The 20,351-nt window shown below is 35.1% G+C and overlaps 1 protein-coding gene across 3 annotated transcripts in view; it reads left to right on the top strand.

The window, feature by feature from the left end:
• Positions 1–19,047, top strand: part of cacnb4b (calcium channel, voltage-dependent, beta 4b subunit) — a 24,820-nt gene extending 5,773 nt beyond the window's left edge. For 2 of the 3 annotated variants that reach the window (XM_051112472.1, XM_051112474.1), the window contains 12 exons: positions 4,194–4,325; positions 5,542–5,664; positions 5,790–5,917; positions 7,499–7,548; positions 7,798–7,817; positions 7,994–8,074; positions 12,161–12,219; positions 12,396–12,505; positions 13,034–13,185; positions 13,308–13,403; positions 13,538–13,726; positions 16,800–19,047. In XM_051112472.1, coding sequence (XP_050968429.1) covers positions 4,194–4,325; positions 5,542–5,664; positions 5,790–5,917; positions 7,499–7,548; positions 7,798–7,817; positions 7,994–8,074; positions 12,161–12,219; positions 12,396–12,505; positions 13,034–13,185; positions 13,308–13,403; positions 13,538–13,726; positions 16,800–17,084 — 1,425 coding nt within the window. In that variant the 3' untranslated portion in view covers positions 17,085–19,047. The remainder of the gene's footprint in view (positions 1–4,193; positions 4,326–5,541; positions 5,665–5,789; positions 5,918–7,498; positions 7,549–7,797; positions 7,818–7,993; positions 8,075–12,160; positions 12,220–12,395; positions 12,506–13,033; positions 13,186–13,307; positions 13,404–13,537; positions 13,727–16,799) is intronic. The other variant, XM_051112473.1, reaches the window with a different exon arrangement.
• Positions 19,048–20,351: the final 1,304 nt, after the last annotated feature.

Here is a 20,351-nt window from a genome sequence, read left to right as displayed (position 1 = left end):
TTATTCTTTGTAGGACCTGTCTGATGTCTTTGAGGTTGAATTTGTTTAGGGTGTTATTATATAGGTAAAATTGTAAAGCTTCATTTAGTGTCTCGCTGTTAAAGGGGCAGAGCCACATCTTGCTGATGTGTAGAATGTAATGAGTCACATGGCTTAGGTGCCCCACTTGAATGCCTTAAAATGAAATCGAGCCAGAAGTCTGGAGAAGCTATCAGGGATTGTGTGTGTATGTGTTAGAGGCCCTTAGAACCCACTGTAATTCTCATCAGATGTGTTTATATCGATGGTCTGTGTGTACAGAGTCCATTTATTTAGGATAAACATTGTAATCCATAATCAGGTTCCTGTGCCTTTGAGAATGAACATTTGGTATATCAGGTTGTTTTTATATTTAATCAGTTTTGACATATAGCTTTTTAACTATAAGCCACAGAAAATCATTTAAAATATGAATCAGCAAGCGTAATATTCAAGAAACTTTGTTTAATGTTTTTAATAAATGCACATTCCTATATAGTCTGTGTTCAAACACTGAAAAAAATTGGTGTTGAAGCAATTTTCAGTCAGAAATTGCTGTTAATTTTTCAATTAATTACAAAAGAACACTTAGAGTAAAATAGACTGAAATAGTTTTTTCTTGTAAAATGTATTCCAGTAATTTACTCTAGTAAACTTAGTAGTAAAATTTACAGTGTATGACTGGTTTTACATTCTACATACTTCAAAATAGAAGTCTGGGATAATTTTTATTTGTTTACCAATGAAATGCATATGCATTTGAACCAAATCCATTGCGCTTTGCGTTGCAAATCCAGTGAAAATGTGGATATAAAGTTTGCAAGCTTAATAAAGGCGTAATTTAGTTAATGAGAAAATATCTGTTTAACTTCATTTGAGCCATTGTCTCTCTTTATGACATTATATATGAATCTTTAAAAGCCCTCCAAAGTCACTCTTCAGCAAAAAGACTGTTATCTCGTCAAAATCGGCGATGAAAGCCATTCATTAGAATTTTCTTTTTTTTGCTCACAATCATCACTTCTGCGGTGAAAGATAAGCAAACTTGTGCATTTTTTGTTTCCCGAATCAGGCGTTTTGTGATTGGACTCACCGGCCTCAATTGGGTCCCTGCTGAAGTAAGCTTGTGCGGAGCGGCTGCCTTCAGGGAAAAAGTGTTTCGCCATAGGCAGCGTGCTGAAATTTTTTAGCCGACTGCGAGGCTTTTTCGCTCTCTCTCTGCCTCTCTCTCTAATGCGATATTGACCCGATCATTCTTTTCACTGACTTGAGCTAATGTTGTTTCCAAATTGGATTAGCAGAATACAGCTTCCTAGCTTCACTTCACTTTGAGCAGTATCTCTCATTAATTAGAGGACTATGTACTTGCTGGTTGGATCTTCTTTATTATCTTAAAAGGGGAAAGTGTGAATACCTTACGGTCTATGTTTTTATTGAGCTGATAGGGATCAGGTGCTTGTTTCTTGAACGTGATGGAGCCATCTGAGGACTTTATGGAGATTTCAGGTGAAAATGTTCAGATTGTGTATTGTGAAGTTTTTCATGGTCCTGAGAAACCAGCAGTGAAGGTATGTATGCTTAAAGAAAACTTTCTAGATAGGAATGTTGAGAGGATATCCTAGAGTCTGCTGAATTTCTTTTGAGAAGTATTTGTAGTCTAAATGAAGACTTTTTACTGTTTGGAGTAGTTAATGAACTTTGCTCACAAATGATGGATGATAGAAACCAACAAGGAGACGTTGTTGAAATAAATGTATGGCAGGGAAAAAGGAGCTGGAAGCTCATAAATAGACATATATTTATAGTTTTTGTTGTGAAGATAATTGGTTTCTATCCAGCTGCAACTGAGTTTTTTAAGATATGTAGGTTTCATAGTCAGTTACTCTATTTTAGGGTTTAGTATTTTTGTATCTGTCTCAGACAGTGACAGATGCCTCAAGGTGAGAACAGAATCATTTGATGCATACTGTGTTGGTTACACTGTGAATGCTTTAAATCAGTTTTTTCTGTATAAGAAAATATGACTGATGTTTATCCATAAAATGCTGGGTAACATTTTACACTACAGTACTATTCATGTTACACACTGCACATTTGTGTCACAATATCATTAACAATGTTTAATGACAAACTGCCTATTATTACCTAGTTTATTACCTAGTAAATGTATGTTTTAAGAGCATGAACAAAAGGAGCTCACCTGAAGTCACCTTCAGCTCACAGGTGTATTTTTCTGTTTGCTTAAGGAGCATGTATCTCTATGGCTGACAGCTCTAGTAATAGAGGTACAGGTGGTTTTTTTGCTGACCTGTGTTTGCAGCGGTCTGAATAGAAAAACATGAGAATCACAGACGTAATGAAAATCCAGCAGACCAGACCAATGTGAATAATGACCAAGGAAAATGGTCCAAGTGCATTGTAAAAAAGGAATTAGTGAAATTTACGATTTAAAAAACAAACGGCAGCTGTGGTTGCCAGAACTAGCCAGGGCATTTTTACAAATTGGCCTTAAATTTACAGTTTAAAAAAAAAACTAAAGTACTAAAATCTGTTTTTACCTTAAATATTTTTTAAATAAAAACTTTAAATACTGGGATAAATAGTAATATTATATAGGAGGTGCACTAAAACAGTGCAATAAGAATTAATTTAACAGCATAAGATGTAACATTAAACCCTAATGTACATTTTTACTAGGTTTTTTTTTTTTTTTTTAGGTTTTTACTGTATTTATTATTAAAATTATTATCATATTTTACCAGTGTTGGGCATGTTTCTTTAAAAAAGTAATTAATTATATATTACTAACTCTAGTTACTTCTCACAAATAGTAAAAGAGTTAATAACTGAGATACATCATTATAAAAGTAACTAAATACCAGGGAAAGTAACTATTGTGTTATATTTTAAAAACGTTTAAATATGTCAGATAACTTGAATGCCTCCAATATGGTAAATGAATAAAACATTGTACCCTAATCTACACTATTTTAATGTTGCTGTGGGACAATGTGAGAGACACCCTCCAGGGGCTAAAAAATCATGTTATTGGGGTCACTTCAACCCGCGGACATGGAGAAACATCATAATAACAAAAAAACATTGTGCTTTTGTAAAATAAATAAATTAAACAGGGTGCACTCTCTTTCTCGGTCTCCATCACCTCTCTTCACAGACACGTAAATAAAACAACCCGAATCTCTTTGAATACGTGCCTCACAGACAAAGCTTGAAATGTCTACGTTTAAATGAAGTAAGTGACGTCGAAAACAAATCTTCTCTAATAAAGTAATCCGTATGATACCAACACAAGCTCCTGTTTCTACCGTATAAACTCATCTCTAATGTAATCACACCCACGAGCGGCTCTGCTTTTCCAATTTTAAACATCCACGTGAGATGCGCGGACATGTAGGTAAACACCCACATGACCTCTGTAAACAAACGTGAACATTCATCAAGTTCATCTCGACTACTTTTCGTTTCCGGAAGAAGACGCGCTGAGAGGAACAAGCCAGAATTTACCTCAGAAGAACAACGCAACGCAAAAATTATAGTAACGGCACATTTAATTGTCAGTAATGATAACAGCGTTGTAATTCATTTGATGACTGAAAAAAGTAAAGCCGTTAATGCTGTGTATTTCTAATGCGATTATTCCCATCACTGTATTTTACAGTGTGGATTGTTTGATGTTTTTTAATGCCAAAATGTGGTCAAATGTCAAAATGTACCTCTGAAAAGACCATTTCAGGTAAATCTCTTTTCTGTGTCATTCTCTTATTTTGTAATAGTCCACTTCAAGGTTCTTCAAGGATTTTTAAACCCCAAACAATCACTTTTCAATGGCAGTTTTCACCTTAACCTGTGAAATTAAACATTTTTTGATACTGCACCTTTAAGACTTCTATATGTAAATTTACTCAGTTATGATTCCTTCCACATAGTCTGGCATTCATCAGGGCGTGCCAAGTATTTGAATACTGAATAAATATTGACCTGCCAGACGTCATATGTTTATGTGCTGATATTTCAGAATGACCCATTTTTGCAGTTTCAGTAACTGTTCTGATTGGACTGAGCAAGGAAAATTGCATTTTTATGACTCGCCTCCTTTAAAGCCATGACCAGGTTGCATGCGTGTAAGTAATGTAGTATGTGCTGTCTGTTCACAGGGTTCAGCTGATTCCTACACTAGCAGGCCGTCTGATTCAGATGTGTCGTTGGAGGAGGAGAGGCCGGAGGGGGGTAGTCAGGGCCGGCAGGAGCGAGAACAGCAGGCGGCACTGCAGCTGGAGAGGGCAAAGGTCAGAACAGACACAAATCACACTTATCACATAATAATCAAGTATATGTAATTTATCACATTCAATACTTTAATACACAACAGTATATAGTGCTTATATACTGGGACATAGCAGAGTATTTTTTGAGTGTAAAATCATTAATTTTTGCATTAATAAAAATATAATGTGTCTGTTAATTTTATTTGACACCATATTAGTGATGATTTATTTAAAAAACAATAATTTAGCATAATATGTATCTGCTTTTTAAAAATCACTGTAATTATTTCACTGTAATTTCCAGAATGTATAATTTAACTAAAGTATGTACCATTCTTCACTAATATTAATTACAACAGTTATTTTTTATAATGTTTGTTATTATTAAAGCATAAATCACAAAAATTCCAGTATAGCAGTGTGGACAATTCAAATTATGATTACACTGATAGTATAAGTACATTTATAATATGAGGACAGCTGAATTTTGTTGTATGTCCACTCTTATCTTTTCTTAAAGGGATAGTTCACCCAAAAATGAAAATTCTGTCATAATTACTCACCCTCATGTCGTTCCAAACCCGTAAGACTTTCATTCAAATCCTTTCAAATCCCAAATCCTATCTGACCCTGCATAGACAGCAACGCAACTGAAACATTCAAGGCCCAGAAAGGTAGTAAGGACATTGTTAAATAGCCCATGTTACATCGGTGGTTCAACTGTAATGTTATGAAGCTACAAGAATATTTTTTATGCGTAAAGAAAACAAAAAATTTTCAGACTTTTTTCAGCAATTTCGTGTCAGTCTCTGTCACAACTCATGCGCTGCTGACGCAGAAGCCGGCATTCTAACGTAGAACACAGATGTATTGTGCATTGTTTACAAGCAGAAAAGTAATTGTTGAATAAAGTTGTTATTTTTGTTTTCTTTGTGCACAAAAAGTATTCTCGTAGCTTTATAAAATTAAGGTTGAATCACTGATGTATTGACTATTTTAACACTGTCTTTACTACCTTTCTGGGCCTTGAACTTGGTAGTTGCATTGCTGTCTAGGCAGGATCAGAAAACTCTCGGATTTCATCAAAAATATTTTAATTTGTGTTCAGAAGATGAACAAAGGTCTTACAGGTTTTTGGAACAACATGAGGGTGAGTAATTAATGACAAAATTTTACATATAATTTTACATTTTTGTTATGTATTTTTTGTTTTTAATCTGAAAACATCAACTTCCAGGCCAAAGCGGTGGCCTTTGCCGTGAAAACAAATGTCAGTTACTGTGGTGCACTGGATGAAGACGTGCCTGTGCCAGGAACTGCCATCTCATTTGATGCGAAAGACTTCCTGCACATCAAAGAGGTACTGTGGCCTGCTGGCCCATTAGTGAACAGGTCACTGCTGATTCAGATTAACCAATGACTTAGAGGGAATAAAGTTTTCCCCAGCTTTTATTTCTTTTGTCCTTTTCTGTGCTCCATATGCAGAAGTTTAATAATGACTGGTGGATTGGGAGGCTGGTGAAGGAAGGCTGTGAGATTGGTTTTATCCCCAGTCCCCTGAAGCTGGAGCATATCAGAGCACAGCTGGAACAGAAGAAAAGCCGTGTACAAGGGTAAGCAGACAGAGAACATAGTTCAACCTAGTTGATGGAGCATTTGATTTTCCACAGCCTCTTGGTGCTTAATATCCTTTTTTTAAATCAACCTTGCAGTGACATCTTTGATAATTTGTCAAAAATGCACACTACTACATATTTCAAAGCTCATTTTGATGTTATACAATATTTGATCTATTAATAAAAAGTTCTTTTTTTGCCATTTCCATGTGTAGAAAACCAAATGCTCTATAGGTGCTATTCTATAGATACAAGAGATACTATAGCTTATTGATGTGGCAAAAACCTATTAAGTCTTATTACAGGGTACAAAATAAATTTTTTAAGTATTCCACTTCAAAATGAAAAAAAGACTTTTAGTTACTCCGTAGATCTGTGAGCATGGCATTGCTTGAAATTTGAAATTAGATGAACACCCAGATTATACTTAGAAGGTATGTTGGGTTTGCATTTCAGTTTCACACCATATCTGAATTTTCACCCTTTGTTGTTTTTTCTTCACTTGCCTGTTACTTTTTGTAATCAGGACTGTTATCTTTGCCAAAAACATCATGACTTGAATTTGACCCCAGATTGTGCATTTATCACAGTTCACTGTACTTTCACTTCTGCTCATAATCATCATGTCTTAGCTACAGAAATGCAGAACCAGAGCCAGACTTTTGAGTATCGACATAAAGCCCTGTCTACAGAGCAGTTTATTCTGGCCGAGAACCATCCACTTAAACTGTCTGTCTGAAAAAGTAAAGCATCCATGTGTTTTTTGTTTTGTTTTGTTCTGTTTTTTGTTTTGTTTTGTGGCATTTAAAAATGGAGGATAACATATTAAATCATATATGAATAATAAAGAGTGTTACAAAATAGTAACCCTTTCAAATAATGCTGCCACAGTCTCTGCAAGCAATTGTAGAACTGACGCTAAAATTTTGTTGATTGATATAACATAAACAGAGTATACAGTTGTGCACAAGGATATATTTTTATAGTGTCTTAGTTGAATAACTTTCAAAGATTCAGTGTTTTAGTGCTCGCAAACTTTGTTAATTGTGGCAGGCTGGTGTTACAGCATATAAACAAGTCTTTTTAACCATGGTAGACTGGTAAATGTTTCCATTTGGCTTGGAAACCAATTAGATTTGAGCTTACAATTTTGGAGAGCTATTGTCATTGTAATAATATTCATCAGACAGCCCATGGGTCTGAGGCTGAGACTACCACTTGAGAGACCCGGTGTCAAATTTTGAGGCAATTTACGAGACTTGAAATGATTTAAAAGATTGTTTGACATTTAATGTGTCGAAAACGAGGTACTAGGTTAAGTGACACCTGCTCGCAGTTTGAAATCGGATGACTGACCCTCAAACCCAGGTGACTATTGATACAAATTCTACATGCAGCATCAATTCTAGATCACAGTACATGGACAGTTTGGGTCTGACCAGGTTTTATACATTAGTTATTAGAGATTATAGTATATAGTATTAAATATAGAGATTAGAGAGTAGTCCACTTGTGTGTTTAGACACAATGACTAAAAATGTTCTATCTCTGTCTCTGTTTGTCTGCTCATTTCTTTAGTAAGTCCAGTGGAAGCTCCTCCTCCAGTTTGGGGGATGTAATGTCATCAGGTGAGCCAATGAGCTGTTGGGGGTGGGGCTTTATGAGATGGGGGTGGGGTTACAGGAATCTCCCCGAAAAAAACGGAATCAGTGGATGATTTTACTTCAACACTGTCCTGCGTAAGGCTAAAGATCAAACGTGCAGCTTCTTGTGAGCATGGGACAGTGGACCATGAATGACTTGAATGGCTTTCTCACATTTGAAGAACTTGATCATTCTTTATTCTGACTTCCCTTCTTTCTCCTCTCTTTTTACAGGCAAGCAGAAACAGAAAGTGGTAAGTGTGTCCACAGGATGGAAGAATCATCACCTAACCTTCTGATCCAGTCATTGAAGAGATATATTTCTGCCACCACTGCTATTCATCTCTACACTCATTCTTCAGAACTACACTCATTGTGACGTACTTTGACTATGCTGTGCTTTGTTATTCACCTATGATCTCATCTGCAGACTGAACATGTGGCTCCCTATGATGTCGTGCCTTCCATGAGGCCTGTGGTGCTGGTTGGTCCATCGCTGAAAGGATATGAGGTGTGTTGTCTTAAAAGATGTGGAGGTGTATCACCATCAAACTTGCCATTTTTCGTTCAGAAAAACGCTTTTATCAAAGATCCATCTGGAGAGTTTTTACAGGTGAATCAGCGAATTCATCACAAAATAACATTTAACAGAAAATTCCTCCGTCAAGGCCGTAAAGCTGGCGTTCTTTGTTCATAAGCGGCTGCGTGTCTGTGTGTGCGCATTTTGGGTTATTGATACCAGCAAAATATAATATCTATTCCAGTCTCTCCATCTCTTCACACGGAGAAAACAAAAACATACTCCTCCTCTCCGCCGTTCCGTTACCACGGCAACAACCTTCCGGGGTCCAAGAGACGTCAGTGCTAGAAAGTAGAGCACGGTTTGAAATTAGAAAGAGACAGAAAAGGGAGAGAAGAACAGGAACAGTGATGGAGGGAGGGAATCGGTGAGAGAAAGAATGAAGGCATGCGAGAGACAAAGACGAGGGCGAGACAGTGAAGCAGGCAAAGTAAATAAAGAAAACAAGCTCCTTTGCTTCGCAATTTATAGGGCGTAACTGGATGCAGATTTTATTTATTTATTTTTTTTTTTTTTTTGTAAAGATTTGCAGATCCTTGATGTATAATTTACAGTGAGGTTTATTTTATTAGACTAAGTTTTAGAATTTTGTCCTTAAAATAAAATTTAATCTTTAGCTCTATTTCAAAAACTGCCTCGCTCACTACAGGCACAATAAGTGAGCAGTATGGAACCTTATAAGTGACCAATTTGGAATGCTGAACATATGCACCACCTTGCACAGGAGACTCGACCAGAAATTAATAGAGTGCAACAATCAGGTTCTGGAAGTAAATCCCATTTATTTTGGTAATAGGGAAATTAATTTTGAATGATAACTCAGACTTACTGTGAGCTATGAGGCTGGTATCTGATGGTGTATCCTTTTGTTTAAGCCATCAGTCCACATTATTTCAATCATTTTTAAATAACTTTGTTTGACAGGAGAATTCCTGTTGGAAAACTACATTGCCCATTACTCAGAAATCTCAACCAAGTAAATCATACCAGAAGAAAACTTTAGCCTTCCCATGAAGCACTGAGTCAGTTTCTACCTAAAACCTACCTAAATATTGTTATGCATATATGCAGATTTTTCAGTAAACGGATATGTGACCCTGGACACAAAACCAGTCATAAGGGTCAATTTATTTTAATTGAGATCTATACATCATCTGAAAGCTAAATAAATAAGGCTTTTATTTGATGTATGGCGTTATGATAAGACAAAATTTGGCCGAGATACAACTATTTGAAAATTTGGAATCTGAGGGTGCAAAAAAATCTAAATATTGAGAAAATCGCCTTTAAAGTTGTCCAAATGAAGTTCTTAGCAACGCATATTACTAATAAAAAATTAAGTTTTGATATATTTATGGTAGGAAATTTACAAAATAACTTTGCTTAATATCCTAAGGATTTTTGGCATAAAATAAAAATCAATAAATTTGACCCATACAATGTTTTTTCGGGGTATTGCTACAAATATACCCATGCTACTTAAAGGAGAAGTCCACTTCCAGAACAACAATTTACAGATAATGTACTCACCCCCTTGTTATCCAAGATGTTCATGTCTTTCTTTCTTCAGTCTTAAAGAAATTATGTTTTTTGAAGAAAACATTTCAGGATTTTTCTCCATATAATGGACTGATATGGTGCCCCGATTTTGAACTTCCAAAATGCAGTTTAAATGCGGCTTCAAATGATCCCAAATGTGTTTTTAAATGATCCCAGTCGAGGAAGAAGGGTCTTATCTAGCAAAACGATTGGTTATTTTCATAAAAATAATACAGTTTATATACTTTTTAATGTCAAATGCTCGTCTTGTCTTGCTCTCCCTGAACTCTGTGTATTCTGGCTCAAGACAGTTAGGGTATGTCGAAAAACTCCAATCGTATTTTCTCCCTCAATTTCAAAATCATCCCATATCGCTGTTTTACCTTTTTTGTTAAGGATGTTCACTTTGTAAAGACTGGAGCGATGTATAGGATGATTCTGAAATGATTTTTGAAGTGGAGGGAGAAAATACGAGTTTTTCGACATACCATAACTGTTTTGAGCCAGAATACACAAAGTTCAGGGAGAGCAAGACAAGACGAGCGTTTGAGATTAAAAAACATTTAAATTGTATTTATTTTTATGAAAATAACCGATCGTTTTGCTAGATAAGACCCTTCTTCCTTGGCTGAGATCGTTTACAACCACATTTGGGATCGTTTGAAGCTGCATTTAAAATGCATTTTGAAATTTCAAAATCGGGGCACCATATCAGTCCATTATATGGAGAAAAATCTTGAAATGTTTTCTTTAAAAACATTTTGAATGACAAGGGGGTGAGTACATTATCTGTAAATTGTTGTTCTGGAAGTGGACTTCTTCTTTAAGACTGGTTTTGTGGTCCAGGGTTGCATATAAACATTACAAATATATGTCAGGGTTTCCCTCCGAGGAGGCAAGGGAGGCAGTGTCTCCTAAAAAATATTGGATGAGAAAAAAATTAGGAGTATAAAAATAAAATAACTTCAGTATATTACAAAATACAACATTAAGAAGTGTATGAAGTACTCATTTTTCTAAAGAAACATTGTACAACAGCATCACCAGTAGGTAAAGTTACAGCGGAAGTCCGTGTCTCTCTTGCCTCCCCTTATCCCATTGAGTTTTAACAGACTCGCTAAAGCGTGCGGGGAGTTTGATGGGGGGTAAATGGGAAATGAATGGGAGAAAGTCATGTGGGAGGAGGCCTCCATCGTGATATGATTGGATATGACTGGTTATGTCCGACTATGATTGGTTCATGCAATAAATGTGTTTATCAGCGTTTGCAAATCAGTCTGACTAATATAAAAAAGTAAGTAAACACTCAAGCACTTAGATATAACCACTTTGTTACGTCAAAATAAGAGTTAAAATGCATGAAAACGTAATCTGTGGGAGTTTTTAGTGAGTAATCAGCTTGGTGAAATTTAAAGTAAATCTCTGTGTCTGTGACAAATATTTACTGAGCTTTGATGATCCAAAAAATTCAAAAATAGTTCAAAGTTAACTATTAAAAAGAATAGCTGAACATAAGTTCACAAAAAAATATATATTATTTAAATTGTTACTGCCTTGAGTTATAATTTTGGGATAATTTATGAGATTCCTATTTGGCTTTAATAAATAGAATATTGATTACATTGTTCATGTAAAAATATAAAAAATATATATTTTTTTTTGATAGTGTAATTCATGTTTACCCTAGTGAAAAAAAATAAATATTTTAAAATGTATTTAAAATCCATTTATTTCACGCTAAGAATACTACAAATACATTTACATATTACGTACTTAATAAAAATACCCTGCAATAGTGTACTAATCTGGTATATTTAAAGTCTGATAAATTTAAACAACTAATTTTGTACTTAATGCACTTTAATTGTGCGGAAGTAGTGCTAAGGTCCAACTAAAGATATACTGAAGTAAATGTGATTGTGCCAAAGTGGAACTACTTCAAGTGTACTTTAGGTACTTCAGGTATTTTGCATTTAAAGATCATACAGTCCTCGTTAATAGTGACGTTAAAACCTATTTTAGGCTCAATATTAAGAAATGTGCATTGTGCTCAAAGCAATCAAAATAAAGTATTACCTCTATTTCAGAACACCACCACACCACAAACTGAATTCTGTACATTTGTCTTTGATTTGCTTCAAATCAAAAGTTTGTAATGTTGTCATTCTCCTTAGCTGCTTGGATTGCTTTGTGTCTGATAACTCTTGAACAAAGACATTTTTTTTTAAATTCATGTATAAAAAATGAACAGGAAATATACTTCCAGAAACCAGGACTGCTTTATTTCAGTGGAGTTTGGCATTGACATGTTGCTAAGCTACAGTACAACACTCTAATAAACATAAACATGGCACACACAAATATTATTTTAGAACATATCAGTTGTTATTATTTAAATATGAAGTTATTAAAACGTATATAAATACATTAAGCACATTTCTAAATCACACTCAAATACACTTCATATCCTGTGTACAGGTCACTGATATGATGCAGAAAGCTCTTTTCGACTTCTTGAAACACCGGTTTGATGGCAGGTAAGTATTACAAATTATTTATAGATGATTACACTGGTATTTCATCATGTTCCTGCACAACATTTAAAAAAATTTAAATACTGATTAATAAGTTATAAACAAGACATGGTGGCTTATATGTTATAATGACAGGTTTTCACTGCAGCTAACTACAGATAATGTTTTTATTATCCCAGGATAACTATCACGCGTGTGACGGCGGACATCTCACTGGCAAAGAGATCAGTGCTCAACAATCCCAGCAAGAGAGCCATTATTGAGCGCTCAAATACCAGATCCAGCCTTGGTAAGTTACAGAAAGAACTTAAACATACCTCACAAAGGTTATTAAAGAAATATTCCAGGTTAAATTCAACCACTATTTTTAATGCACTTACATGAATTCTGTATATTTAAGATTAAAGTTGGTGTAAAAAGCCATGTTTAAGCTAAGCACAGGTTTTCTCGGTGACTGAGTGTAAAGTTTGTCCCATATAAACAGTGCATTATAAATAGGTAAAAGTTAAGAAATTAAAAGTAGCAAAGCCTGAAGAATGTCCACATGACTACAAATATTGTACTTTTTGAGGGGAAATGGTGTCTAATTTTACTGTTTTTAGTGTAAATCAGTACTTTCTCAGAATCCCTAACCCTGGAGTATTTGGTAGCTGCATTTTTTGAAAACTTGTTGTATTTAACCTAGAATATTCCTTTAATCTCACATACTGCCATCAAATGCAGTATCAAAATGAGTCACTTCCGAGTCCTGATTGTTTTTGTTCTATTAGTGTGTGAACTGTAGACTGATAACTCTTTGTGTGATATACATGTACAGCTGAGGTACAGAGCGAGATTGAGCGCATATTTGAACTAGCTCGCTCGCTCCAGCTGGTTGTGTTGGACGCAGACACCATCAACCATCCTGCTCAGCTGATGAAGACTTCACTAGCACCCATTATCGTCCATGTCAAAGTGTCCTCGCCAAAGGTGTGACATTCAGAGACACTCGTGTCACGGTTTTAGTGTTTCATTAGAGAAAGACCAATCAAGCTTCAAAATCTGTTTGAAATTATTGTTCCTGCTCTGTAACCAACTCTTCTGTCCTGTAGGTCCTCCAGCGGCTCATCAAATCTAGAGGAAAGTCGCAGAGTAAACACCTCAATGTACAGCTTGTAGCCGCAGATAAACTAGCACAGTGTCCTCCGGTGCGTCTTCTCATAAAAACAAACATCAACACACTGACACGTGTAAAAGGAAAATAAAGAAATTAGTCCAATTTTAACATAGTCTTATGTGTTTGTGTGTGGTATGGCTGTGTGTATGTGTTCCTCATTAACAGGAGATGTTTGACATCATCTTGGATGAGAATCAGTTGGAAGATGCATGTGAGCACCTGGCTGAGTATCTTGAGGCATACTGGAAGGCAACCCACACCTCCAGCAGTACCCCACTGAACCCTCTGCTGGGCAGAAACCTCGGTCCCGCTGCCCTGGCCCCTTACACCACGTCTGCCATATCCGGCTTACAGGTGCGCAGTCACACATGCTCTCTACACACATATGGGTGTTTAACACCTAATGTGTTTATAGACAGGGGTGCACATAAGATTTTAAGTCTGGTTCTCATTAGATCACCTTGAGATTTGGTTTGGTGCTTACACTGCACAATCTGTGACATTAAATATAAATATATATTTATACCGTGGCCACAAATGAACAATTTATTCCCACGACTTACTATTTCTTTCCCTCATTTTAAGTAAATGGTAAGCACAATTTACTACTCTGTTCTGTTTGCTGAATGATTTGTGAATAGCCTATTGCACCCTCTTTGTGAACAGGCTACATCCTCATTACAGTCCTGACATACTTTATTCACAACAGCAGCAAAAGAGGTCTTTTCTCACTACTCAAAAAAGATGGTGGGTTTATAAAAATGTGGACCGAAGTTAGTAAAATGTTCACACGACTTCACTAAAATAAGGTAACAAATTAGTAAAACATGCTCGTGATTTACTTAAAACGAGGGAATGAATGAGTAAAATGTGCTTACGATTTCACTAAATGAAGTAACGAATTAGTAAAACGCTTGTGATTTACTTAAAACGAGGGAACAAATTAGTAAAATGTGCTTATGATTTCACTAAAATAAAGTAACGAATTAGTAAAATGCTTGTGATTTACTAAAAACGAGGGAACGAATTAGTAAAACATGCTTACAATTTCACTAAAATGAAGTAACGAATTAGTAAAACACTTGTGATTTACTTAAAACGAGGGAACGAATTAGTAAAACATGCTTACGATTTCACTAAAATGAAGTAACGAATTAGTAAAACATGCTTACGATTTCACTAAAATGAAGAAACGAATTAGTAAAACGCTCGTGATTTACTTAAAACGAGGGAACAAATTAGTAAAATGTGCTTATGATTTCACTAAAATAAAGTAACGATTTAGTAAAATGCTTGTGATTTACTTAAAATGAGGGAACTAATTAGTAAAATGTGCTTACGATTTCACTAAAATAAAGTAACGAATTAGTAAAACGTGCTCCTGATTTATTTAAAAGAAGGGAACGAATCAGTAAAATGTGTTCACAATTTACTTAAAATGAAGGAATAAATTAGAAAAATGTGCTTGCAATTTCACTAAAATAAAATAACGAATTAGTAAAACGTGCTAACGATTTCACAAAAATTAAGTGACGAGTTAGTAAAACACGCTCGTGATTTATTTAAAATAAGGGAACGAATTAGTAAAATGTCCTTACGATTTCACTAAAATGAGGTAACAAATTAGTAAAACGAGCTCACGATTTACTTAAAATGAAGTAACAAATTATTAAAACATGCTTACGATTTCACTAAAATGTGGCAACGAATTAGTAAACGTGTTCACAATTTACTTAAAACGAAGGAATGAATTAGGAAAATGTGCTTGCAATTTCACTAAAATAAAATAACGAATTAGTAAAACATGCTTGCGATTTCACAAAAATTAAGTAACGAGTTAGTAAAACACGCTCATGATTTATTTAAAACAAGGGAACAAATTAGTAAAACGTCCTTACAATTTCACTAAAATGAGGTAACGAATTAGTAAAACGCGCTCATTTAAAACGAGGTAAGAAATTAGTAAAACATGCTTACGATTTCACTAAAATGAGGTAACGAATTAGTAAAACGTGTTCACAATATACTTAAAATGAAAGAATGAATACGTAAAATGTGCTTACGATTTTACTAAAATGAGGTAACAAATTAGTAAAACATGCTTACGATTTCACTAAAATAATGTAACAAATTAGTAAAACGTGTTCACAGTTTACTTAAAACGAAGGAATGAATTAGTAAAATGTGCTTGCGGTTTCACTAAAATGATGTAATGAATTAGTAAAACGTGCTCACGATTTACTTAAAACGAGGGAATGAATTAGTAAAATGTGCCTATGATTTCACTAAAATGAGGTAACAAATTAGTAAAACATGCTCATAGTTTGCTTAAAACGAGTGAACGAATTAGTAAATAGTGCTTACGATTTCAATAAAATGTGGTAACACATTAGTAAACATGCTTACAGTTTTACTAAAATGAGGTAAAGTATTAGTAAAACATCCTTATGATTTCACTAAAATAAGGTAATAAATTAGTTAAATGTCCTTGCATTTTACTTAAAACGAGGTAAAAAATTAGTAAAACGTCCATTCGATTTCACTAAAATAAGGTAACGAATTAGTAAAACGTGCTAACGATTTCACTACAATGAAGTCACCAATTAGTAAAATGTGCCAACGTTTTACTTAAAACAAGAGAACGAATTAGTAAATCATTCTGACATATTAATTGTTCATTTGTGGCCATAATATAAATATTATTTTCCTACATGTCATGTCTGGGGCTCCATAGACCCCAAACATTTTGAACGGTAATATATATTGTTACAAACAATTTCTATTTTAAATAAATGCTGTCCTTTTTAAACACAGTATTCATAAAAGAACCCTGAAAAAAATGCTATAGGTTCCAAAACATATTAAGCAGCATAACTGTTTTCAACATTGATAATAAATCAGCATATTAGAATGAATTCTGAAGGATCATATGACACTGAAGACTTGCATAATGGCTGTTGAAAATTCAGCAGTGCCACCACAAAAAATAATTAATATTAAAATAGAAACTGTTATTTAAATTGTAATAATGTATGACAATGTCGCTGTTTTTACTGTATTTTACTTCATTTGTTTGATCAAAAATACGGTTCAAACTGTAATATTGTAATATTATTACAAATTAAACAACTGTTTTCTATTTTAATTCATTTTAAATGAAAATTTATTTCTGTGATGGTAAAGCAAAATTTTCACCAACATTTTCAGGGTTATTTAATGAATAGAAAGTTCAAAAGAACAGCATTTATTTGAAATACAAATCTTTTGTACCATTATAAATGTTTTCCCTCTTATATTTGACCAATTTAATGCATTCTTGCTGAATAAAAGTATTAATTTCTTTCAAAAAATTCAAAGGTAGTGCTTATATTAAAAAGAAATGTTATACTAGCACAGGCACTTACTTTATTTGGTACTTGTACATCAGAATCAACAGGGGCAAAAAACACGGCATGCCAACCACACCGGGGACCACTCCACCCCCAACGAACGGCGCAACCTGATGACCTCAGACGAGAACTACCATAACGAACGAGCGCACAAGGGACGGAACCGGGGCTCCTCCGGCTCGCAGCACGGCGGCAGCGGTCGAGACCACCACTACATGGAAGAGCAGCAGGGCTACCAGGACCCCTACCAGGACACCTACAAGCCCCACCGCAACCGCAGTTCCCCAGGCAGCTACAGCCAGGACTCACGACACCGGCTCTGAGCCACCCTGCCCCGTTTCGTCCTCCAAGCCTGAGCCACAGAGCCACCGAGCCAAGATGGCTTCTGTCCAGAATTGTATACATCTTCCATTACATTTTCGTTTTGTTAGGGTCTATCGAGCTACAAAGCAGAAACTGTTTAACCCCTCCTGAACCTTCGTCATCTGACCAAAGCCTGCATTTCCGTCTGCTTATACGAGGCTCAGTGTGTCTGCCTGGGAAAAGGGAACCTTTCAACATGCAATGGAACAGAAACGTTAGAGTTGTTATGCTTTCACATGTTAATATGCTTGTTGATTTTTCGTTTTGTCGATTCTGTTGCAAAAGGGCAGGTTTTACTTCTACCAAGCAACCATTTAACTTCAAAACGAAATGATTGGTTGGTCCTTAAAGGCAGATATTCTGTGAAGCTAGCAATGGCCGAGAATCAGAGAGTTGTAAAGGGTATATACAGGATTCCCGCAAACCGAACAAGGAGCTCAGTTAGTCTTTGTTATGTCATTATTGCCAGCATGTTACCTGACCGCATGCTTCCCCTGTCATTAGTGCATAACTTGAGCGGACATAGGATGATGCTGTGATCATTGCCCATAAGCAGGCCCCCGAGAAAGTGGCTGACAAACTGGAACATTTCGATACCGTAACTCAAACCTACTGCCAGCTGTTTTTTCTTATAGAAGTGGAATCTTAAATACCATAATCTTGGAGTTTTCCGAAGCCTCGAAATCCTAGGCGGTGGAATTTCCACATAACCTCTGCCGTAAACAGCAGGAATCTTAGATTCAGCCACAGCCAGCCAATCATCTGTGAAGGTTAGCATGGCGCACTGCATTCTAGCCCATGGACTCATTTCTTACCAGGCATTATTTTCTAGTTAGGAAGACAGCTTAAAGAGATGCATAACATAGGAATGCTGAACAAAAGTGTTGCTGTGATCTAGTCCTCAGTAGAGTTAGTAAGCATTGACATCTTCTGATTAGTTTTCATCATTTAAAAGCTGAAATTATGGCACTTTGGTACATTGTAATTTAAATAGATCTCAAGGGTGCTTAGTGTCTATAAAAAAAAGACCATTTTCCTCAGCACTACTTGTAACTCTAGGATAAACAGGTTAATTTAGTTCCGATTCTTTAGGAGTGACTGGCACCGTGTGCTCCACCCTGCCAACTGGAGCTGCCGCCGTCCGGTCCACTTCAACAGATATGCAGTGACCACCTCAACTGCTCCTGGGTGGCTCGCCACTTCTCAAATGCTACAGACTATACCCCACCCCTAAAGTGTCGTTCTTCTACTCATACGTTTTCAGTGTGAAAGGGACTGGCAGAGGACAAGTAGATCTTCAACATATGGAAGCAGTTCAGACCTGGACCTGAAACTTACAGAGCCAAGGCCTTGGCAAACCATGGATTTCCTCGCCTGCATATTCTCGCCTTATTGATTTATGCTAGTTTGTGCATTTTCAAAAGAATAAATTTTAAAGAAAAAATCAACTCGGAAAAACTAAGGACCGCAACGAGTACATTCTGTATGCATTTGTCTATGAGCATGCTTCTCTGTTAATTATATAATGAGGATGAATGAACATGAGGAATTTGGCATTCGATGCCCATTTGACTAAACAAAAAAATTCATCTCCGAATTTGCTGCCTGAGACAATCAGATGGAACTTCTCTGTAAAACCGGAACGTTGTTCGTCCCTTCCCGTCATCCTGCCCTCTCCCGTTTCACAGCAGCTTCATCTGAGCTCCAGATAAAAGATTAAAAATGTGTCCATTTTTTCCTTTTTTTGTGAAAGTTGAAAATTAAAGATGGAAATGCAAAATTGCATGCATATCATTTTAATTTATAACAAATTTGAAAGAAAAAAATGTTTTATGGAATATAATTGTGTAAAAGGCAAATCTAGCAGTATTTAAGTTCTTTTACAAAAAAGAAAAGAAGAAAAAATAAATGGTCATTTTGAAACTGTGTCATATTTATTTTTCATTTTAGACTTTTCTGAACAGCATTTCAAATGCCATGGCCATACCAGGGTAAGGATACACCATAAAATAGATGACTTTAAAAGTACATTTGTGATTTTAAATGTCCAAAAGATTTCATACTATTATACATGAATATGCTATATGAAAGTTTACTGGGCTCAAACTCAAACCTGTTTGTTAGAAACACAATTTAATGCTAATATTTGTACAAAGAGCCATGTTTCCAAAATTTTCACTGTACAAAATCATTATAACAATGTCTCTTGGCCTGAAAGAACTCATCTCTTTTAAGCAAGCCACATTTAACAATACAGAAAATTTATAAAAAGTTTTATATAAAGTGCATTTTTGTTAGTGTGACCACAATGTAACAGAATAAAAATAGAGCAGAACAGACTGTAACAGAACAAACCTGCCATCAGCTATTAAAAACTAAAAGTTAAAGCAATTACACTGTTGAGAGGCACAAGAGTATCTTAGAGTTTTTGAAGAGTGACCAAGATGTTGTAAGACCACAGCAACCGAGGAAAGCCAAATGCATTATTATTAATTTCATTAAACGGAACATTATCATAAATAAAGACCCTGAATTTCGGTGTTCCTGCCTCTAGATGGCATATGAAGCACAATATATATTTGTGAACCTGGACCACAAAACCAGTCTTAAACAGCATGGGTATATTTGTAGCAATAGCAAACAATACATTGTATGGGTCAAAATGATCATTTTTTTCTTTTATGCTAAAAATCATTAGGATATCAAGTAAAGGTCATGTTCTATAAAGATATTTTGCCAATTTCCTAACAAAATATACCAAAACTTAATTTTTGATTAATAATATGCTTTGCCAAGAGCTTCATTTGGACAACTTCAAAGACAAATTTCTCAATATTTGTTTTTTGGGTTTTTTTTGGCAACCTCAGATTCCAGATTTTCAAATAGTTCTATCTCCTATATGTCAATGGAAAGTTTATTTATTCTGCTTTCAGATAATGTATAAATCTCAAATTTAAAAAAAAAAAAAAAAAAAAAAAAAAAAAAAAGACCCTTATGACTAGTTTTGTGGTCCTGGGTCACATTTTCTGTACTGACACTCTTAAAAATTAAAAGGAAAGCAATGAAATCTCTCATTTAAAATATTTAATTGTTGGCACAGAAATATTACGTCTTATTACATTATATATATATATATATATATATATATATATATATATATATATGTGTAATACGTAATATGTAATATCTATATTTATTATATAAAGGGATCGTTCAACCAAAAAGTA

The sequence above is a fragment of the Labeo rohita genome, chromosome 6 (assembly GCF_022985175.1).
Source record: "Labeo rohita strain BAU-BD-2019 chromosome 6, IGBB_LRoh.1.0, whole genome shotgun sequence".
NCBI lineage: Eukaryota > Metazoa > Chordata > Actinopteri > Cypriniformes > Cyprinidae > Labeo > Labeo rohita.
This window is presented reverse-complemented; position numbering and strand designations above follow the sequence as displayed.